General features: G+C 41.5%; 1 protein-coding gene across 1 annotated transcript in view; it reads right to left on the bottom strand.

Moving 5' to 3' along the window:
- Positions 1–308: 308 nt before the first annotated feature.
- LOC135512417 (extracellular tyrosine-protein kinase PKDCC-like) overlaps positions 309–20451 on the bottom strand; it is a 36038-nt gene continuing 15895 nt past the window's right edge. The window contains exons 3-7 of the mRNA XM_064934438.1: positions 19242–19507; positions 13885–13964; positions 12078–12185; positions 4917–5090; positions 309–3832 (exon numbers count right to left, since the gene is read on the bottom strand). Of these exons, the coding sequence (XP_064790510.1) occupies positions 3747–3832; positions 4917–5090; positions 12078–12185; positions 13885–13964; positions 19242–19507 (714 nt within the window). The 3' untranslated portion in view covers positions 309–3746. The remainder of the gene's footprint in view (positions 3833–4916; positions 5091–12077; positions 12186–13884; positions 13965–19241; positions 19508–20451) is intronic.

Genomic DNA, 20451 nt, shown 5'->3' with positions numbered 1-20451 from the left:
GATAGTGAAACAAGATGCTGTGTCAAGAATGTGTCTTTTGAATGCAAACAGGCAGCTTGCTAGCTAACAAGCTAACTAACTAACTAAGCATAACCAAACAAATCAACCTCCAATCATTTCTACAACTCCCATTTTGGATCAAAATGTTGAATTAGCAATGAAAAAAAACAGATTTCAAATAACAAAACAAATCAACTAAATATGTACAATATTTACAGGAACTCTCAACATATGCTGTATTTGCAGCATCATGGCAACCAAAATAAAAATAATTTACTGTAACTCAAATAAACACACACACAGATGTCTCACTTGCCACAAGGTTTTTATTTTTTTTTCATATAAAAATAGCCATTTCATCATTATCATCAAAAAGTAACAATGACCAATGTACACAAAGTGTTAATGCTTTTGTAGAATTCACTTTTGATTCATTATTTTCACAAGGAGTGCTTTCACTGAAAGCAATGTCTCTTTGATATTGTCTGTTGAATTATCTAAAGGTTAATATCACATTTCCTTAGGAAATTAGAATAGAGCGAGATTACGTCCTGCTTTGTTCGCTCTAAACCTAGGGTCATATTCATTAGAGCAAATCGAAGCAAAGTTTCTGCAATGTAAAACAAAGATTTTTATTTATAGTTTTTATTGGACAAGTTTGGGTAGGTCCTCCCTGTTTCAATTTTCTTCTGTTTGGTACCTAATGAATACGACCCAGGAGTGGCACACACTCACAATAAATACACCATAAAATACACCATAAAAATTGACCCTCTCAAGGAGGTCTCTACACTACATTAAATTTGGTCAACATGCAAAATCAACAATGACACAATATTCCAAATTAGTCCTTGATTTGTCGATATCAAAACAGTTTCTTCATTTCCATCAACATTGGATTGAAAAAATAATATTTTATCTGATAACTCAGATGTAACAATCATCTGTGTTATAAGTGCAGATTCTTCATTCACTAAGATTTGGAATCGATCACACTTTCTGAGATGCTTATTGAAAGCATAGAGAAACCCTGTTTGAAAAGAGAAAGTGCTGTGGGTCTAATACAAGACTGAGGGAGGGAAAGGAAACAGAGAAAGAGAGACAGGTGAGGAGATAAGGGAGGAGGGAGAAAGTCTGAGTAACACTCAGCATTAGAGAACCTAAAAATAAGGGCTGAGGCTGAAAAAGCCCTTTGCCAATAGCTTTGTTTCCATCTGGACAAAAGCCTGAACATTGTATGAAGACTATTTAAACATTTCTCTTGGGGTAAACCCCTTATTTTTGTAATATGTTTTTCTCGGTGAGTACCTTTCCTAGTGTTCGATGGTTGGCTGAAGGTTTGTATAGACGTAGGCTTGAAACGTCGCAGACAATGATAAAACATGCTACAGTACCATAAGGAGAACATTTTGACCAGACTCCATGGGAAGGTACAAAAGTATGTGGACAGCCTTCAAATTAGTGTATTTGGCTATTTCAGCCACACCCATTGCTGACAGGTGTATAAAATCGAGCACACAGCCATGCAATCTCCATAGACAAACATTCACAGTAGAATGGCCCGTACTGAAGAGTTCAGTGACTTTAAACGTGGCACCGTCATAGGATGCCATCTTTTCATCAAGTCAGTTTATCAAATTTCTGTCCTGCTAGAGCTGCCCTGGTCAACTGTAAGTGCTGTTATTTTGAAGTAGAAACGTCTAGGAGCACCAACAGCTCAGCCACAAAGTGGTAGGCCACACAAGCTCACAGAATGGGAACGCCGAGTGCTGAAGAGTGTACGCATAGAGCATCAAAATGTTGTCCTCGGTTGCAACACACTCCAAACTGCCTCTGGAAGCAACATCAGCACAAGAACTGCTCATTGGGAGCTTCATGAAATGGGTTTCCATGGCAGAGGAGCAGCACGCATGCCTAAGATCACCATGCCCAATGTTAAGCGTCAGCTAGAGTGGTGTAAAGCTCACCGCCATTGGACTCTGGAGCAGTGGAAACACATTCTGGAGTGATGAATCACGCTACACCATCTGGCAGTCCGATGGACGAATCTGAGTTAGGTATATGTCAGGAGAACGCTACCTGCCCAAATACATAGTGCCAACTGTAAAGTTTGGTGGATTAAGGAATAATGGTCTGGGGTTGTTTTTATTGGTTCGGGCTTGGCCCCATAAGCCAGATGTACACCGATTTAGCTGTCCCAGACAAGTTGTTGAGATCGGAGACAAAATCCTCATCCCTACAAAGGGGCGACGCTCCTTTAATATGAATGGGTCAGAGATGCAATTTGAGGGCTACTGATCTCGTTTTTGAGCAGTCCCAGACGTCCCCATATTTTCAAACATGTTTGATTTTATCGGCACAAAATCTGAAATGCTCTTGTTGTGTGAGATGTGCAATGAAATGTTTGAGAACGGTGATGAGCAATAACCAACGAGAGATCGCCAAAGAAGAAGCCAGTGAGATGATGCCGTTGTTTCGCATCACTCAGAATGTGTAGACTCTCGAGAAGGTGTGATGAATACTACTAGTATGCATTTGTACTTGCCTTTAATCAAAATACTCAAATTGTTACAGCTGTGAAGTTCTAAAGCAATGTTATTACATTCAAAATGTTGGCTAGATATTTAAACTCTGTATGGCAAGCGTGAAAAGACTTGATGCTGCTTTGAGCCACAGCTCGTTGTAGCCACATTAAATCTAATCACATCCTCACATCATTGTTTTCGCGAGACAATGTGGCGTTGATAATCCTCAAGACCAAGTGAAGAATCTTATAGTGTGTGACCCACATCTGTGCCACATCATTTTGTGTGCGCACCACTACGTTGGCAAGACAAAAAGAAAACTACAGGAAAGATGGTTGTTTAATGTGAGAGGTTTAGCGATGTTAGGACTTTGAAAGGCGTGTAGTGTACACCCGGCTTTAGTTCCAGTGATTGGAAATCATAACGCTACAGCATACAATGAGTGACATTGTAGACGATTTTGTGCTTCCAACTTTGTGGCAAAAGTTTGGGGAAGGCCCTTTCCTGTTTCAGCATGACAATGCCTCTATGCACAAAGTGTGGTCCATACAGAAATGGTTTGTTGAGATTGTTGTGGAAGAACTTGATTGGCCTGCACAGAGCCCTGACCTCAACCCCATCGAACATCTTTGGGATGAATTGTAACGCCAACTGCGAGCCAGGACTAATAGCCCAACATCTGTGCCCGACCTCACTAATACTCTTGTGGCTGAATGGAAGCAAATCTCCGCAGCAATGTTCCGACATCTAGTGGAAAGCCTTCCCAGAAGAGTGGAGGCTGTTATAGCAGCAAAGGGGGACCAACTCCATATTAATATCAATGATCTTGATGAGCAGTTGTCCACATACTTTTGCCAATGTAGTGTAGTTTAGGGGGCACAGGAGGGAAATCTCAGGCGTTCACTGTCACCCTTCTTAGCTAGGAGGGTAACCGCACTATACCCTGAGTTATAGCCTTGCACAACCCAGCATTTTCCTTCGGAGAATCATATGAAGAGCAATATTGTAAAATTGTTCTCCAAGTTATATTATTGCACTTCAGTGTGAGCTGGTTTGGGCTTCTCTATGCCCCATGGAGGGTGTTGTCTAGGATCCATCTTCAACTCCCTCTGTCCGACCCATCCAATGGGGTGACTCACTAAGCCGTGAGGGCATGCCCCAGGAGCAGGTTAGCCAATCAGTGCGAGGTTTGGCAGTTAAGTCTCCTCCCCCTCCATTGATTCAGCTGCCCACTCTGACGTAGGTGATCCGTCCCTTGGCAGAGCTCAGACTGGCAGTGCCCGTCTTGAAGAATACAAGTTGGTGACCTGGGGACAGAGAAGAAGAAAAAAAATGTCAATAAATGTGAATAAAAAGTGGAAAAGTAGGAGAGACCGTAAGAGGAAGACATTGTGTTAAATGAGCTGAATGCGTACCTTCTACAATGTATTACCTGTTCATTTCATGAATGCCATGACAATCGTACGCCAGAAATGGCAAAAAAATTGAAAGACTGAAAAGAAAGAACTGCGGTGTGTAGAGGAGGTAGAGCCAGAGAGAGATACTGTATGATGGGTGAGAGGAGGACGAAGAGTGAAGAGAAGGAATATGAAAGTGATGTGGGTCTAGACGTGCCTGGTTCAATAAATAGTGATTTCCATGCTGATGTGCTCCTCTCAGACTAAGCTCTAATGAAGTGTGTGTGTGTGCCACCTACTCGAAAGGAGGGGTTAGTGATGAGAGACGACGGTACTGAAGGCCCTGCCTCTGTTTGATCAGAGAGACGTCTGACAACGCTGGGCACTTTACCTCCCACACACACACACACACACACACACACAGGGTACTTTATGAACAAAACACACAGACACAGATACACACAGGCAGCCACACGAATGCAGCCCACACATTGTCTTCAACCATACAATGATAACCCGCCTGGATTTTAACCTTCCCAAGTTCTCTCATGTCAACCCGCTCCTCCGAACACTCCATTGGCTTCCAGTCGAAGCTCGCATCCAACTCTGTTCTGCCACCTCAGGTCTCTTGGCCCTCCCACAACTACGAGAGGGCAGCTCCCGCTTATCCCAGTCCAAGCTCTTCTCTGTCCTGGCACCCCAATGGTGGAACCAGCTTCCCCCTGAAGCAAGTACAGAGTCCCTGCCCATCTTCTGAAATCCTCCTCCCCTTCCTCCTCCTCACCTCAATCACCCTCCCCCGAACAAATATCAATAATAATTATCCCTTGTAGCTCTGACTCTACTGATAGCTATGTTATTAAGGAAAAATTTACTTTCTATGCCTGTGATATGTGGTTGTCCCACCTAGCTATCTTAAGATGAATGCACTAACTGTAAGTCGCTCTGGATAAGAGTGTCTGCTAAATGACTGAAATGTAAATTTAACTCTTACCTGTCCAGGTGGTCTGATTGGTCACTACAAATGCTTGGCACTGGGCATGGCGCTCACACACACCAATAGCCTCTGTGATGCTGAAGACTGATAGCAGACATCCATCGTGCTGATAGGATGGCCAGCAGCGGTAGTTCTCCTCAGGAATAGAGGCATCCACCACATGCTTATAGTCTGGAGAAGACAAGGAGAGAAGTAATTTAGTTAGCAAGGAAGGGTGTGTGTGTTTGTGCGTGTGTGTGCGAGCATGTGTGTGTGCATATTTGTCACTGGCTGGGAGAGATGCACTGAGGGTCCTGTACACATGTAATGAGGTAGCTCATTGTGTGAGGGAAAGGCAAAGGGGGATACCTAGTCAGTTGTACAACTGAATGCCTTCAATTGAAATGTGTCTTCTGCATTTAACCCAACCCCTCTGAATCAGAGAATACTGTACCTATCACTCCTAAATCTTAAATGGGACCCCCCCCCAACTATTTTTATACTTTGAAATAAAAGGTGATTCATAAACAAATGAGATTGCATTTGAGTGTAAGCAGTTGCAATTTAAAATGTCAAATTTGATTTAAATATCAAATTACAGAGTGAATGACAAAATGCTCTACAGTGTTTTAACCAGATTCAGTGTTCCACTAAGGATCCACTAACATAATGAGTGTGTTCGATGGACATTTAATAAAAGCCAAACAGAAATCGAAAAATACAAAATAAATCAAATTAAATAAGTTTGCTTTGCCAAGGCTCATATCAAAATACTGCTTCTAGCCAATAGCATGTCTGTTGTAGAAAATAGAATAGTCTGTTTTGTGTCCTGGGTTTTATGCTCAGTAGAGCAAGCCTTATTTCTCAGAGTGTTCTCAAGTGGAACAATAACTCCATAGATATACTGTACAACCACAGTACGTTACTGATTAAGCCTGACCAGACATGGTTAGCTGGATCTGATGTGGAAAATAGAATCTTGAGTGCATGACTACCCAACGTAGTTGCAACTAACCATATACAAGTATCAATAAGTAGTTTGAATGGTCAGACTTTTGAATTTCAACAATGAATTTCAACATTCCAAACATGCTCAATGGGTGACATGTCAGGTGAGTATACAGGCCATGAAAGAACTGGGAGATTTTCAGCTTCCATTGTGTACAGATCCTTGCCTGCCCATACCATAACCCCAACACCCCCATGGGGCAAACCGCTCGCCCACACAACAACATACACACGGTCTGCGGTTGTGAGGCTGGTTGGAGATTCAGCCAAATTCTCTAAAATGACGTTGGAGGCGGTTTATGGTAGAGAAATTAACATAAAAATGATCTGGAAGCAACTCTGGTGGGCATTCCTGCAGTCAGCATGCCAATTGCACAATCCTTCAAAACTTGAGACATCTGTGGCATTGTGTTGTGTGATAAAACTGCACATTTTAGAGTAGCCTAAAACAAGGTGCACCTGTGTAATGACCATGCTGTTTAATCAACTTCTTTATATGCCACACCTGTCAGGTGGATGGTTTATCTTGGCAAAGGAGAAATGCTCACTAACAGGTATGTAAATACATTTGTAGACAACATTTGAGAGAAATAAGCTTTTTGTGCATATGGAACATTTCTGGGATCTTTTATTTCAGCTCCTGAAACATGGGACCAGCAATATACATGTTGCATTTATATTTTTGTTCAGTGTAGTTAAGTCGAATAAAACACCGATTTGTTCATATGCCTTAATAACAAACTGTTAATATTAATACAATTGTTAAATATTGAGCCTTGCTGGTTTATCCACAGAAAAAGACAGCAACATGATTGGCTAATGCGTGGGCTGGATATTTTTTATTTTACCTTTCTTTAACTAGGCAAGTCAGTTAAGAACAAATTCTTATTTTCAATGACGGCCTAGGAACAGTGGGTTAACTGCCTGTTCAGGGGCAGAACGACAGATGTGTACCTTGTCAGCTCGGGGATTTGAACTTGCAACCTTCTGGTTATTAGTTCAACGCTCTAACCACTTTGCTACCCTGCCACCCCGAGAGATGAGTTCGGATTGGTCTGCCATGTAGCGCGCTTCTGTCTATTTGAGCGTAGTAAAACTGCATAACTGCTGCACTCCACTTTCTGGAGGACCGAGTTTTAAAATCAGTGGAATTAGACTTTGATAGCTAACGAGATGGAGAAAACACTTGTCTCTGGATTACTTCTTCAAACTAAGGGCAACCATAGCATACGTGACAGAGAGCGAGAAGCATACATCCAGATAAGATAGTCTAGCTTACTACATTTTCAGATAAACATTTCTAATTCTGTCCGAATGTAGATTTAATTCAAGTTAAAATGTACTGTTAGCTAGGTAGCTAACATTAGCTAATGAGCCAGTCATCTAACGTTACGTGTATGATCTGTGTAGTAATATTATTTGTATATCAGAGCTATTTGCATTGCTAGTTGTAGCCTAATTTTAGCTAGCTAGCTAACACTGACCCTGCTAGGTTATCTACCTGCTGATTCATGCAGGGTAGTAAAGTCATGAGTTGGGATTATGGTTCATTGTTTAGCTAGCTAGCTACATGTCTTAACAAAAGACTATTACGTAAGTACCCATTTCAATAGAATGTTCATGATGTCACTGTGACAGCTGTTGATAGACGTTGCTGGTAAATTCACTCTGGCTATCTACTTCGATTTCAGAGCATTCTCGTCTGAGTGTGCCAGAGCGCAGAATATCTGACACATTTATGAATGCGCAACACCCATTGAATATGGCCGGTGTCAGTAAACGTTGGCAAAAAAGTGTAAATTGTTACCAACAGCACAGTTGCAGTCACCAACGCTCTGGATAGCATAAAAACAGCCCAACCAGCTCTGCTACGGCGATTAAAATGGTCAGAGTGTGCTGGTCTCTCATTTGTGTCTGGAAGTAGCTCGCAAGCTAGCCAACTTTAGCCAGTTAAATTGGGTGCTTGACTGCTGTTGTTATGACAGAACACTCGGATCAACCCTTAAGGAGATGGGTGGGCTAAAGCTTAAGAGGGTGTGAATGATGCTGAATGGATGTAGACAAAGAAGAACTCTCCATTAGGTGTACCAACACATTCAAAGGCCATTTCCTCAAAAGTGAGGTTTCAGGTTTATCAACTTTCAAAGCAGAATTACTTTCCCATTGTTCTTCACCTGTAGTGTATGATATAATATTTTCTAGCTCTGAGTCTATACTTTTATCAAATGTAAAAAACAACATTTCAAATGTTGCTTTATGAGACTGAATCGAGCCGGTCAGTCACATATGCTGAGCACTTGTTGGATGCTTTTACTTCACTCTGTGGTCCAACTCATCCCAAACCATCTCAATTGGGTTGAGGTTGGGGGATTGTTGAGGCCAGGTCATCTGATGCAGCACTGCATCACTCTCCTGTTTGGTCAAATAGCCCTTACACAGCCTGGAGGTGTGTTTTGGGTCCTTATCCTGTTGGACAAAAAATGATAGTCCCACTAAACACAAACCAGATGGGATAGAGTATTGCTGCAGAATGCTGTGGTAGCCATGCTGGTTAAGTGTGCCTTGAATTTTAAATAAATCACAGACAGTGTCACCAGCAAAGCACCCCCACACCATCACTCCTCCATGCTTCACGGTGGGAACCACACATGTGGAGATCATCCGTTCACCTACTCTGCGTCTCACAAAGACATGGAGGTTGGAAATAAAAATGTCAAATTTGGACTGATCAGACCAAAGGACAGACTCCAGTCTAATGTCTTTTGCTCGTGTTTCTTGGCCGAAGCAAGTCTCTTCCTATTATTGGAGTCCTTTAGTAGTGGTTTCTTTGTAGCAATTCGACCATGTAGGCCTGATTCATGCAGTCTCCCCTGAACAGTTGACGTTGAGACGTGTCACTTAATTTCTGAGGCTGGTAACTCTAATGAACTTATCTGCAGCAGAGGTAACTCTGGGTCTTACTTTACTGTTGCGGTCCCCATGAGAGACAGTTTCATCATAGCGCTTGATGGTTTTGGCGACTGCACTTGAAGAACCTTTCAAAGTTCTTGGAATTTTCCGGATTGACTGACCATGTCTTAAAGTAATGATGAACTCTCGTTTCTCTTTGCTTATTTGAGCAGTTCTTGCCATAATATGGACTTGGTCTTTTACCAAATAGGGCTATCTTCTGTGTACCACCCCTACCTTGTTATAACACAACTGATTGGCTCAAATGCATTAAGAAGGAAAGAAATTCCACAAAATAACTTTTAACAAGGCACACCTGTTAATTGAAATGCATTTCAGGTGACTACCTCATGATGCTGGTTGAGAGAATGCCAAGTGTGTGCAAAGCTGTCATCAAGGCAAACAGTGGTTACTTTGAATAATCTCAAATATAAAAGATATTTAGATTTGTTTAACACTTTTTTAGTTACTACATGATTCCATATGTGTTATTTCATAGATTTGATGTCTTCACTATTATTCTACAATGTAGAACATAGTAAAAAATAAAGAAAAACCCTTGAGTAGGTGTGTCCAAACTTTTGACTGGTACTGTATCTGCATGATAATGAGCATATGTGTCCCCATTCAGGAAACTTGTCATATGTTGCAAGTCACAACTTCACAGGAGAGCCGTTTGAACGTAAAAATTCATTTTTTGGCAGAAATGCCATCACGAACATGTGAACTTTCATGTGCCTTAATAACAAACTTGTATGCCATCTGTAAATATGAACACAATTGTTAAATTATGAGCCTTGTTGGTTAAGCCACAGAAAAAGACAGCAACCTTCCAACTAGCCATGATTGGCTTTTATAATGAGTGGGCTGGACATGCAGAAAAGGAGTTTGGATTGGTCTGCCATATAGAAGGCGTCTGTCTAATTGAGCTCGTCAGTCTGTGTTGGTAATAAGTGTTGCTGTGGTTCATTGTTTACCTAGCTAGCTAGCTATATGTCTTAAGCTAAAGTGTACTGTTAGCTAGCTAGCTAACGTTAGCTGGCTGGTTCCCTAGCGGACGTTATTATACATTTCCCAGAGCTGTTCGCTTTTCTAGTTAGAGCCTAATGTTAGGCAGTGTTGGCACTTTGTTAATGGTTGTTTAGCAAGCTAACCTTAGCTGGCTGGCTCATTAGCTAACATTACGTGACGGGTGTACATCACCCATGGAATATGGCCGGTGTCAGTAAACGTCTGCAAAAAAAACCACAATGAAATTGTTGCCAGCAGAGCTGGTTAGACTGTTTTCATGTTATCCAGAGGTATACAAATAATCGGCCAGAGCGTCGTGTGCGCTCCGAGAGCGAAACGAGATGGGTGGGGCTAAAGCTTAAGAGGGTGTGAACGATGCTGAATGGGTGTAGTCAAAGAAGAGCTCTTCACTAGATACCAAAATGTTCAAAGGTGATTTTCTCAAGTGAGTTTACAAGTTGATCAACTTTCAAAGCAGAATTACTTTCCCATTGTTCCTCAAATGCAGTGTATGATATACCATTTTGTAGTCTCTACATTTATCCAATGTAAAAAACACCACTTCACATTTTGCTACATAAGACTGAATCCAGGTGGTGAGTCACATATGTGTACTGGTTAGTATGTGACCCATGAATCAGCAAATAAAGAGATGTTTCAGTAGCCAGTAGGTTGTGTTTTTAACTGAGACAGACACATATACCATCTACATGAAGCAGTGTAAGCGTCTGTACTTATCCTGCACAATCAGGATCCAGTTGTCCTATGGTCTGTGGGTTTAACTAAGCTTCACAGGACTGTGACAATGGGCCAGATCAGAAGAGGGCAGCTTCAAAGCAAGTCCCCACCCCCTTTAAAAGCCTTCCAGCCCGTGAATCATTGAGTCCGTTTTTCTCTTTCTCTGTTACTTAATATCTTTCGTCGTCTTGGAATCTAGTACTTTTAACATTTCCAAACTACTGTTTTTGGTGTTGGAATAAGGAATAGACATATATATCAGTGTCATGCCTGGCTGGGCCAGGAGTAGTCCTGGTGATTTACAGGGAAGGTTTACACACCTGTTTGAAGAGGAAGAAAGATGGCAGGAGGGGAGCAGGACAGAAAGTCTCTGTGTGCGACCTCTTCAAGATTTACTGTGTGGAAGTACACACACACGCATGCACGCACTCACAGCCATGCGCCGGCCCCCCTGCATGCGTGGCAGCAGACAGCAGTGCTCCGTGTAGTAAATAACTACAACTATTAGGACGCTTTATGGCTGTAATTAATGTTTTATGGAGCGCTCGCTTTCTCTAAATGCAGAACTTTAAAAGCTTCTAGAAATGGCATGATGGGGAGAGAAAACGAGGAGAGCAGGGGAGGAGGGGGAGGGCTAAAGGGAAGTATGCACAGGAGCGTAATCGTGGAAAAAAAAGCACATGACGCAAGGCCACATTCCACAAGGAAGCCCTGCATGGGCGAATACTGGCCACTGAGATTGACCCTACCAGTGTTCCTGTGTGATCGTGCTGTTCTGTGTCAGTGAGAGAGGAGCTCAGGTTGGAGACTGGAGAGTGAGAGGCCTACTGTAGCACCAGTGTCCTTTGTAAAAGGTTAAGCAGACACTGTGTTCGGCCCTTTGGGCTGTGAGCACTCGTTGGTCAATAACTGTCTGGGTTTACTTTACACTGCCAATGGAGCGAGGCGAGGAAACACTGAGGGAGGCCAGGAAGGGAGAGAGAAAGAACATGTGAAAGTAAAAGATGACGAGCAAGGGGCACCAAGTGAATGTAAGACAGTGAAAACAGAATCCTCCAGAATGGAATGGAAAAGGTGAAAGGATACAGAAGGAAAGCTGTCGAGCAAAGATGAGAAGGAGACAGACAGTGGGAGAGAGAGCGAGCTCACACTCACCCCTCTCCTCCCAATGCACCATGCAATTAGTAGACCTGTCAGTCTCTCCCGTCCCCTATTGAGTTCCCTCCCGTTATATACATTTTCATATTTTTAATCTCATTACTATTATTTGTCCGGAGTATATATGATCATGGCTCTCTCTCTCTCCCCACCTCAATCCCCTGGGCACACACACACACACACCTGTTTATGTATCCTTGTGGGGACCAAACATTTGATTCCCATTCAAAATCCAATTTTCCCTAACCCCTAACCCTAACCCTTAATCTAATCTAACCTGAACCTGTTTGTGTGTGCGCGTGTGTGTATATTTACCTGTTATGTGTGTCTGTGTGCTGTTCTGCAGGTAAAATCCATTTCTGTACAGGTGCAATACTTTCTCCAACTGAAGCAGCGTCTCATCTATCCCCCATATCAGCTCTCCTGAAACCAACACAGGAAGTAACATTCAGATAGTGCAACACAGTTTCAACTCTACACGTCAAACAAAATTCCACAGAACAAAAGGTTATGACTTATTATTATAGCGACATTAAAGCATACCATTCAACCAAATCTGTGAGGAACAAAAATGGCGTACAATAGCACAGACAAAAGAGGCCCAGCTCAGTCTTTGAACATGGATCAAGGGACATGGGGCAGTGTCTGTGTTTGCTTCCCTTAAAGTAGACACTGATCGGAGGTCGTTAAGCTCTCTGTCTGACTAGGAGAGATAGGATCACCTGACCCATCCCCCAGTTCGTACACACACGCACAAACACACACAGACGTGCACAGATGCACACATACACTAACACACAGCCCGCCCACGCGGCTTGCATCTTCACGGCCTGTTGTGTCCCAGTAAAACAGATCTCAAACACCCGGCTGACATACCAGCACTCTGATGAGAAGCCTGATAGGAGGGAGAGGAGTGAGGAAAAGGAAAGAGAGAGCAAAGGGGAAGAATATATGAGAGAGAGAGAGTGATCCATCTCAGGCATATAACATGGATAGCACAGAGAGAGGGCACCCACACCCACTGGGCACAACCTGGTTGAAACAACGTTGTTTCAACATAATTTCAACAAAATGTTATGACTTTGAATCAATGTGGAAAACTGATTGGATTTGCAAAAAGTCATCACCATACAGACTTCTCAGAATTTCTTGTCTCTTTTTCACCCAACTTTTAACCTAAATCCAGTGACATGGTTGAAGGTTTTGTTGATTGATTCACTTCGAATTCAAGTTAGTTGACAACTTAATGAAACTTACACTTACGTTCAAAAGTTTGGGGTCACTTAGAAATGTCCTTGTTTTTTAAAGAAAAGCACATTTTTGTCCATTAAAATAACATCAAAATGATCATAAATACAGTGTAGACATTGTTAATGTTGTAAATGACTATTGTAGATGGAAACAGATGATTCTTTATGGAATATCTACATAGGCGTACAGAGGCCCATTATCAGCAACCATCTCTCCGGTGTTCCAATGGCACGTTGTGTTAGTTAATCCAGGTTTATCTTTTTAAATGGCTAATTGATCATTAGACTAGTTCTTTAGACTAGTTGAGTATCTGGAGCATCAGATACTACTCCCTTCCTGTGAAGAGAGTAGTACACAGCGTTGTACAAGATCTTCAGTTTCTTGGCAATTTCTTGCATGGAATAGCCTTCATTTCTCAGAACCAAAATAGACTAATGAGTTTCAGAAGAAAATGATTTGTTTCTGGCCATTTTGATCCTGTAATCGAACCCACAAATTTTGATGCTCCAGATACTCAACAGAATTGCTAAATTATTTTCTAATGAAAAATAATAAACTTGGATTAGCTAACACAACGTGTCATTGGAACACAGGAGTGATGGTTGCTGATAATGGGCTTATGTACGCCTATGTAGATATTGAATTAAAAATCAGCCATTTCCAGCTACAATAGTCAGTTACATAACATTAACAATAACATTAACAATGTCTACACTGTATTTATGATCATTCTGATGTCATTTTCATTGACAAAATTTTTTTGCTTTTCTTTTAAAAAATAAGGACATTCCTAAGTGACCCCAAACTTTTGAACGTTAGTTGATATTTTAAAAATGTGACTTTGAACTGACCGTCCCCAGTGGGCACTCACCTGTGGCGTTGACTATCTTGTCCAGTAGGGGTCTTAGAGTGGGTGGGGCACTGTGAGGCAGCAAGTATGTAAAGAAGAACCTGGAAATTAAAATCAACACCGGAGTTTCAAACACAATAGCTGTATTATTTGGCTTCTGTTCATCTTATTAGTCATAAAGATATTGGTTTGTTTGTGTATAGTTTGTCCTCCGACAAATTAAAGGTAAGTTTGTGTTCTTCAAGGTTTAATTCTAGGACCACTAATGTTTTCACTATATATGCTACCTCTTATGATGTAATTTGGAAACACAATGTCAACTTTGACTGCTATGAGGGTGATATACAGCTGTACATTTCGATGAAACATGGTGAAGCCTCAAAATTGCCTACCCTGGGAAGTGGAGGGCGGATAATTTTCTACTTTTAAACTCGGACAAAAACAGAGATATTAGTTTTAGGTTCCAATAAATAAAGTGATCTGTTGTCGGATCTGACAATGAATCTCCAAAGTTGTGTAGTCGTCTCAAATAAATCTGTGAAGGACCTCGGTCTTACTTTGGACCTTGATCGATCTTTTGATTAACATAACAAAAATATTTGAATTTTCAGCTTTTTTCCGTCTTTGTAACATTGCAACAATCAGAAACCTTTTGTCAAAACATTATGCAGAAAAGCTATTCCATTCTTTTGTTACTTTAAGATTAGACTACTGCAATGCCTTACTCTCTGGCTACCTGGATAAGGCACAAAATAAACTTCAGCTAGTACAAAATGTCTGCTAGAATTTTGACCATAACCCACGTTTTATTTATTTTGTATTATTCCAGTGCTAGCCACTGGCTCCCTGTTAAAGTCCCCATGCAGTTGTTTTAATGAAATGTTTTAATCATCACTGTATGTCTAATAAATCACTGTGTTATTTCATTAAAATACTGTAACTCCAAATATACTTATAGCCCTTTCTTTCAGTCAAATAACCTAGTGGCATGGGTGGAATGATATTAATCTTTCAGAATTTCAGAATTAAACATAAAAAAGTCAGTGTTTCTTTATATTTCAGTCTTCTGTGATATAGTGTAATATTGGGATGCAATCTCAAAATGTAATACATTTCCGCTCTATATCTGACATTTTTAAAGCCCATAACCATGTGTGTGAGGTATATACTTTTGTTTCAAAGCAGATTTCTTTAAGACTACCAAGTAGCCCACTGCAGTAAAAAGTTATCATTTATTTCCCGAGCCTCCTTTTGCCATTGAAATGCTTGGTCTAATCGTGTGCGTGTTGATACAAATGTTAATATATTTACAGACACAGCCGTGATTGGCGGATAGGATCATCCAGACTCTAGAGCAGAGGTCGGGAACATGCCAAAACCGGCCGCAAGTTGTTTTTTGGGGCCCTCTAAAGTTTTTGTAAATAAAATACTAAAATCACCTGGAATTCAGCTAAAAATGTATTTCATTTAAATCTGCTTACCAAGTATTCCCACAAATAAAAAAATAAATACAGTGCCCGCAGTAATTATTGGGACAGTAAGCATTTGTTCTTCTTTTGGCTCTATACTTCAAAACTTTGAATTTGAAATCAAACAATGATTATGAGGTTAAAGTGCAGACTGTCAGCTTACATTTGAGTGAAATTACAGTACTTTTAGTACATAGTCCACCCCCATTTTAGCGGAAAACAAATTCACTTGTGTATTAAAGTAATATAAATTTAAGTATTTGGTCCCATATTCATAGCATGCAATAATTACATGACACTTGTAACTCCAGTGATAGTCAAGACCAATTCAAGACTAAGACCGGAGCAAATCGGGTCTGAGTCAAGACCAAGACCGGGAGGGGGTCAAGGGTTCCGAGACCGAATCAAGACCAAGGCCAGATGCGAGTACAATTCAAGACTATGATAGTAATTTTGCCAAATCACCACCGTAATAAAAGTTCAAAATGTCCAGTATTTCGGTGTTCAAATTTCAGAACATATGGATTCTTTAAACATTCAGAATAGTGAAAAAAATGCATGCTGAGGAAATTACAAATGATTAGTAACCCGAATTAAGTGGGGACCAAAGGGCCTTCTACATCTTCAGAGAAGTGCTAAGAATTTATAAAATAATTATAATAATATTATTATTTTCAATGATGTTCTGATTTAATCTCTTCAGTTTTTGTTGGAAAGAAAGGGTTTAACACTGAATATAAAAAAAGATCCAATCAGGATTTTTCTTTGCTGGGCTCTGGGGAGATAAATCTAGCTTGCTAAATCAGCCATTGGCTAGGCCATCAGAAGCTAGATAAAGGCGTCTGTCATTCAACTGTATTAGATGATGCTGCCACCCCTGTGCTTCACGGTTGGGATGGTGTACTTGGTTGGGATGGTGTTCCTCCCCTTTTTCCTCGAAACATAACGATGGTCATTATGACCAAACAGTTATATTTTTGTTTTATCAGACCAGAGGACATTTCTCCAAAAGGTTTGATCTTTGTCCCCATGTGCAGTTGCAAACCATAGTCTGGCATTTTTATGATGGTTTTGGAGCAGTGGCTTCTTCCTTGCAGAGTGGCCTTTCAGGTTATGTCGATATAGGACTTGTTTTACTGTGGATATAGATACTTTTGTACCCGTTTCCTCCAGCATCTTCACAAGGTCCTTTGCTGTTGTTCTGGGATTGATTTGCACTTTTCGCACCAAAGTACATTCATCTCTAGGAGACAGAACGTGTCTCCTTCCTGAACGGTGTGACGGCTGCGTGGTCCAATGGTGTTTATACTTGCGTACTATTGTTTGTACAGGTGAACGTCAGGCGTTTGGAAATTGCTCCCAAGGATGAACCAGACTTGTGGAGGTCTACAATATTTTTTCTGAGGTCTTGGCTGATTTCTTTTGATTGTCCCATGATGTCAAGCAAAGAGGCACTGAGTTTGAAGGTAGGCCTTGAAATACATCCACAGGTACACATCCAAATGACTCAAATGACTCAAATGATGTCAATTAACCAATCAGAAGCTTCTAAAGCCATGACATCATTTTCAGGAAATGTCCAAGCTGTTTAAAGGCACAGTCAATTTAGTGTATGTAAACTTCTGACACACTGGAATTGCTATACAGTGAATTATAAGTGAAATAATCGTTCTGTAAACAATTGTTTGAAAAATTATCTGTGTCATGCACAAAGTAGATGTCCTAACCCACTTGCCAAAACTATAGTTTGTAAACAAGAAATTTGTGGAGTGGTTGAAAAACGAGTTTTAATGACTCCAACCTAAGTGTATGTAAACTGTATTAATGCTAATTCGCTTTATTAGTTGTATTAGTTGTAACAGTAGTTTTTATTAGTAGTTGTTAAACGGTTTTATGCCGTTAAAATGAATGTAATTTTTGAAATGACTATTTATCTGTTATTATAATTATTAGACAGTATATCTAGTATTATTGTTACTGGGTATAGCTTTAGTTTTTTCATTTGGACACTTGAAAACGAGATGGTGCATCTCAAGAGATTTCCTCCTGCAAATGTTTTCATAAATAAAATAAATAATCAAGGTATGAAATAATTGACACTTTCAAATACAATCTCTTTTGGGCTTAGTTGTGGTCAACTGGCAGTGTACCATCCGCTCTTAAAAAATCGTCCCGCGGCTGAATCTAGTTGCTAACCCCTGCTCTAGATCCTACCCCTCTTACCCCTTCAAAGTAGGAGGATACATATACAAATAAAAGATGACTGGTCATTGGTCAGAATAATCAGATCAGATTGTGATGTCATGTTGTGGGCCAAAAATGCCATCCCACCTGAACATGCTTTTTTTTCACTAAAAAGGGCATTACTGCACTGCCCCGTTACGACTAGGGATGAATTCAAGACCTTGCTACATCCCTACATGGCCCATCCAAAATCTTGCAGGCCCACACACTAAAGATTTCTGGCTACGCCCCAGCACAGGCCTCCTTTCGAAGCAAGCAGCTGGATCGAGGGCTAACTTGTTCCTAGAAGGTGCATCATGTCATGCCAGCCTTTTTTCGCTATCCTCTACTTGAGTGGGTTGAGTCACTGATGTGATATTCCTGTCCGGTTTAGCGCCAACTCGGGCTGATGCGGTCAGGGAGATCTTTGTGGGCTATACTCAGCCTTGTCTCAGGGTAGTAAGTTAGGTCTGTTGATATCCCTTTGCTGGTGTCGGGGCTATGCTTTGGAAAAGTGGTGGGGTTATATGTTTCTCTCCTTCCGGGGGTAACTTTGGACGGGGCAACAGTGTCCCCTGATCTCCCGTCTCAGTCCCCAGTATCTGAGCTGCAATAGTCTATGTGTACTATCTGAGTTTGTGTCCTATCTGAGTTTGAGTTTTCTTTACAGGGACAATGGACATTAATCAATGTTTCAGTAAAAGTGTTGGTTTTAGCCAGCCGGCTAATTTTCAACAGCCGTCCCTGGGCAGGTTATTGGTATACTGTGTGATCTCAAATTCTCATGTCCTGTCTGGTGTCCTGTGTGATGTTAGGCATGCTCCCTCTAATTCTCCTCTCTCTATGTCTCCCCTCCTGAAGGCTCTAGTTTTGTCTTATCTTGATTATTGTCCAGTCGTCTGGTGGAATGCAGCAAGGAAAGACCTAGTTAAGCTGCAGCTGGCCCAGAACAGAGCACCACATCTTGCTCTTCATTGTAATCAGAGGGCTGAAATAAATACTGTGCATGCCAGTCTCTCTTGGCTAAGAGTTCAGGAGAGACTGACTGCATCACTATAAGAAACATTCATGTGTTGAAAATCCCAAATTGCATAGTCAATTTACACACAGCTCTGACACACACACTTACCCCACCAGAAATGCCACCAGGGGTCTTTTCACAGTCCTCTATAACCACTGTGGTTATTATTTGACCCCGCTGGTCATCTACACGTCTTGAAGAACGATCTGGCCTTAATGGCCATGTACTCTTATGACCTCCACCTGGCACAGCCAGAAGAGGACTGGCAACCGCTCGGAGCCTGGTTCCTCTCTAGGTTTCTTTCTAGGTTCTTGCATTACTAAGGTGTTTTCCTAGCCACTGCTTCCTCATATGCATTGCTTACTCCTTTGGGGTTTTAGAATGGGTATATCTGTATAACTATTTTTTGGGAAACTGCTGATGTAAAACGGGCTTTATAAATAACATTTGATTGATGTTGATAGATTTCAACAGAACCACTCTAATCATACTATGATGTAACTAATTCAGTGGATGCTGATGTCCCTTTAAATCAGAGGAAGAGCTCATTGTCATGGCTGAGATGCAATTAACCCAACCCACCCTCCAATTTCTCCCTCCCCACCAGCCTCCACTGAAATAGTTAGATGATCATTTAACATGGCAGAGGTCTTGCTCCTCCTCACCTGTAGGCGTTGTAGAGGTTGCGCTTCTCGTTGATGCCCAAGCAGCGCCCTCTGCTGCAGGGGAGGGTGAAGTTGCGGGCGGGAAACTCCATGACGCAGTTGGAGGGGGAGCAGGGGGCCTCCTCTGTGCTGGCGTCATCCAGGTCTGTGACTTTGAGCTCCCCCGCCACCAGGACAAATTGGCGAGGCCTGAAGTCCAGCAGGGTGACAGAGCCCAGAGGGGAGTGGGCCAGGTAGTGGAGCAGACGCACTAGACTCAGACAGATCTGCAGCAGAGAGAGAGAGAAAGAGTTTGTGAGTGTAATGTTTACTGTTCATTTTAGGATTCACTTTTGATTGTTCATTTATTTTCACTTGCTTCGGTCATAGAAACATATGTTTCCCATGCCAATAAAGCTCCTTTGGATTTAGTTGAATTGAGAGAGAGGTTGAGAGAATGGTGGCTCCATATCTAAATCTGTTCAGGGTACATGAATCTACTTCTGTGCCAAATGTGGAGCCCTTATCTTAAGAGTCCAGTTATAGTATCCGCCCTGAAATTGTAAGGTTGGAAGGCTTTAGTGTAATTCTGCAGCAGATAAGAGAAATGACAGTGGGGATGAGTCAGTCTGTCATTATTTCCCTGATTCCATCTCTCTATTCCATTGCATTGTTCTCTTTTCCACTGCATTATTCTCTTTGGGGTTGACTGAGAGCAACCCCCCCCCCCCATTTCCTCTGTGAGCACTCATAAATCCCTGAGAGAACCACATGAGTCTGTGTGTTTGTGTGTCCCCCTCTCCCATTGTGTGTGTCCAGGGGCCGAGGGTAAGGGCTGAAAGGGGCAAGGAAACATGTGAAAGGGGCAAGAGAACGCGTGAAAGGGGAATAGACACCTATATTATACAGACTATAAACCAAACATCTACGTTCCCAAGAGCAGAGAGGGGAGTGAGACAGAGGGAAAAGAGGAGGAGAGGAGGAGGAGCTGAACAGCTCATTTCTTTTCAAGCGAAACAAAAGCTGTTTTTAATGTACTGTGGATTAAGTGTGAGTGGGAGAGGTGAGACACAGAGCACTCAGGCGTGAGTTAGGGGCTGGAGTCTCTTTCTAACCCTAGTGAAGTAAGAGTAGTGCTGGAGGAATTCAACACTATGTCACACTATGCTTAAATGGGCAATTTGCAGTTGCTACATACATTTTTGGGCTTATAAATGAATTGTATGTATAT

This window comes from Oncorhynchus masou, chromosome 24, assembly GCF_036934945.1.
Source record: "Oncorhynchus masou masou isolate Uvic2021 chromosome 24, UVic_Omas_1.1, whole genome shotgun sequence".
Lineage (NCBI taxonomy): Eukaryota > Metazoa > Chordata > Actinopteri > Salmoniformes > Salmonidae > Oncorhynchus > Oncorhynchus masou.
Note: the sequence above shows the minus strand (reverse complement) of the source record. Positions and strands in the feature narration are given on the sequence as shown.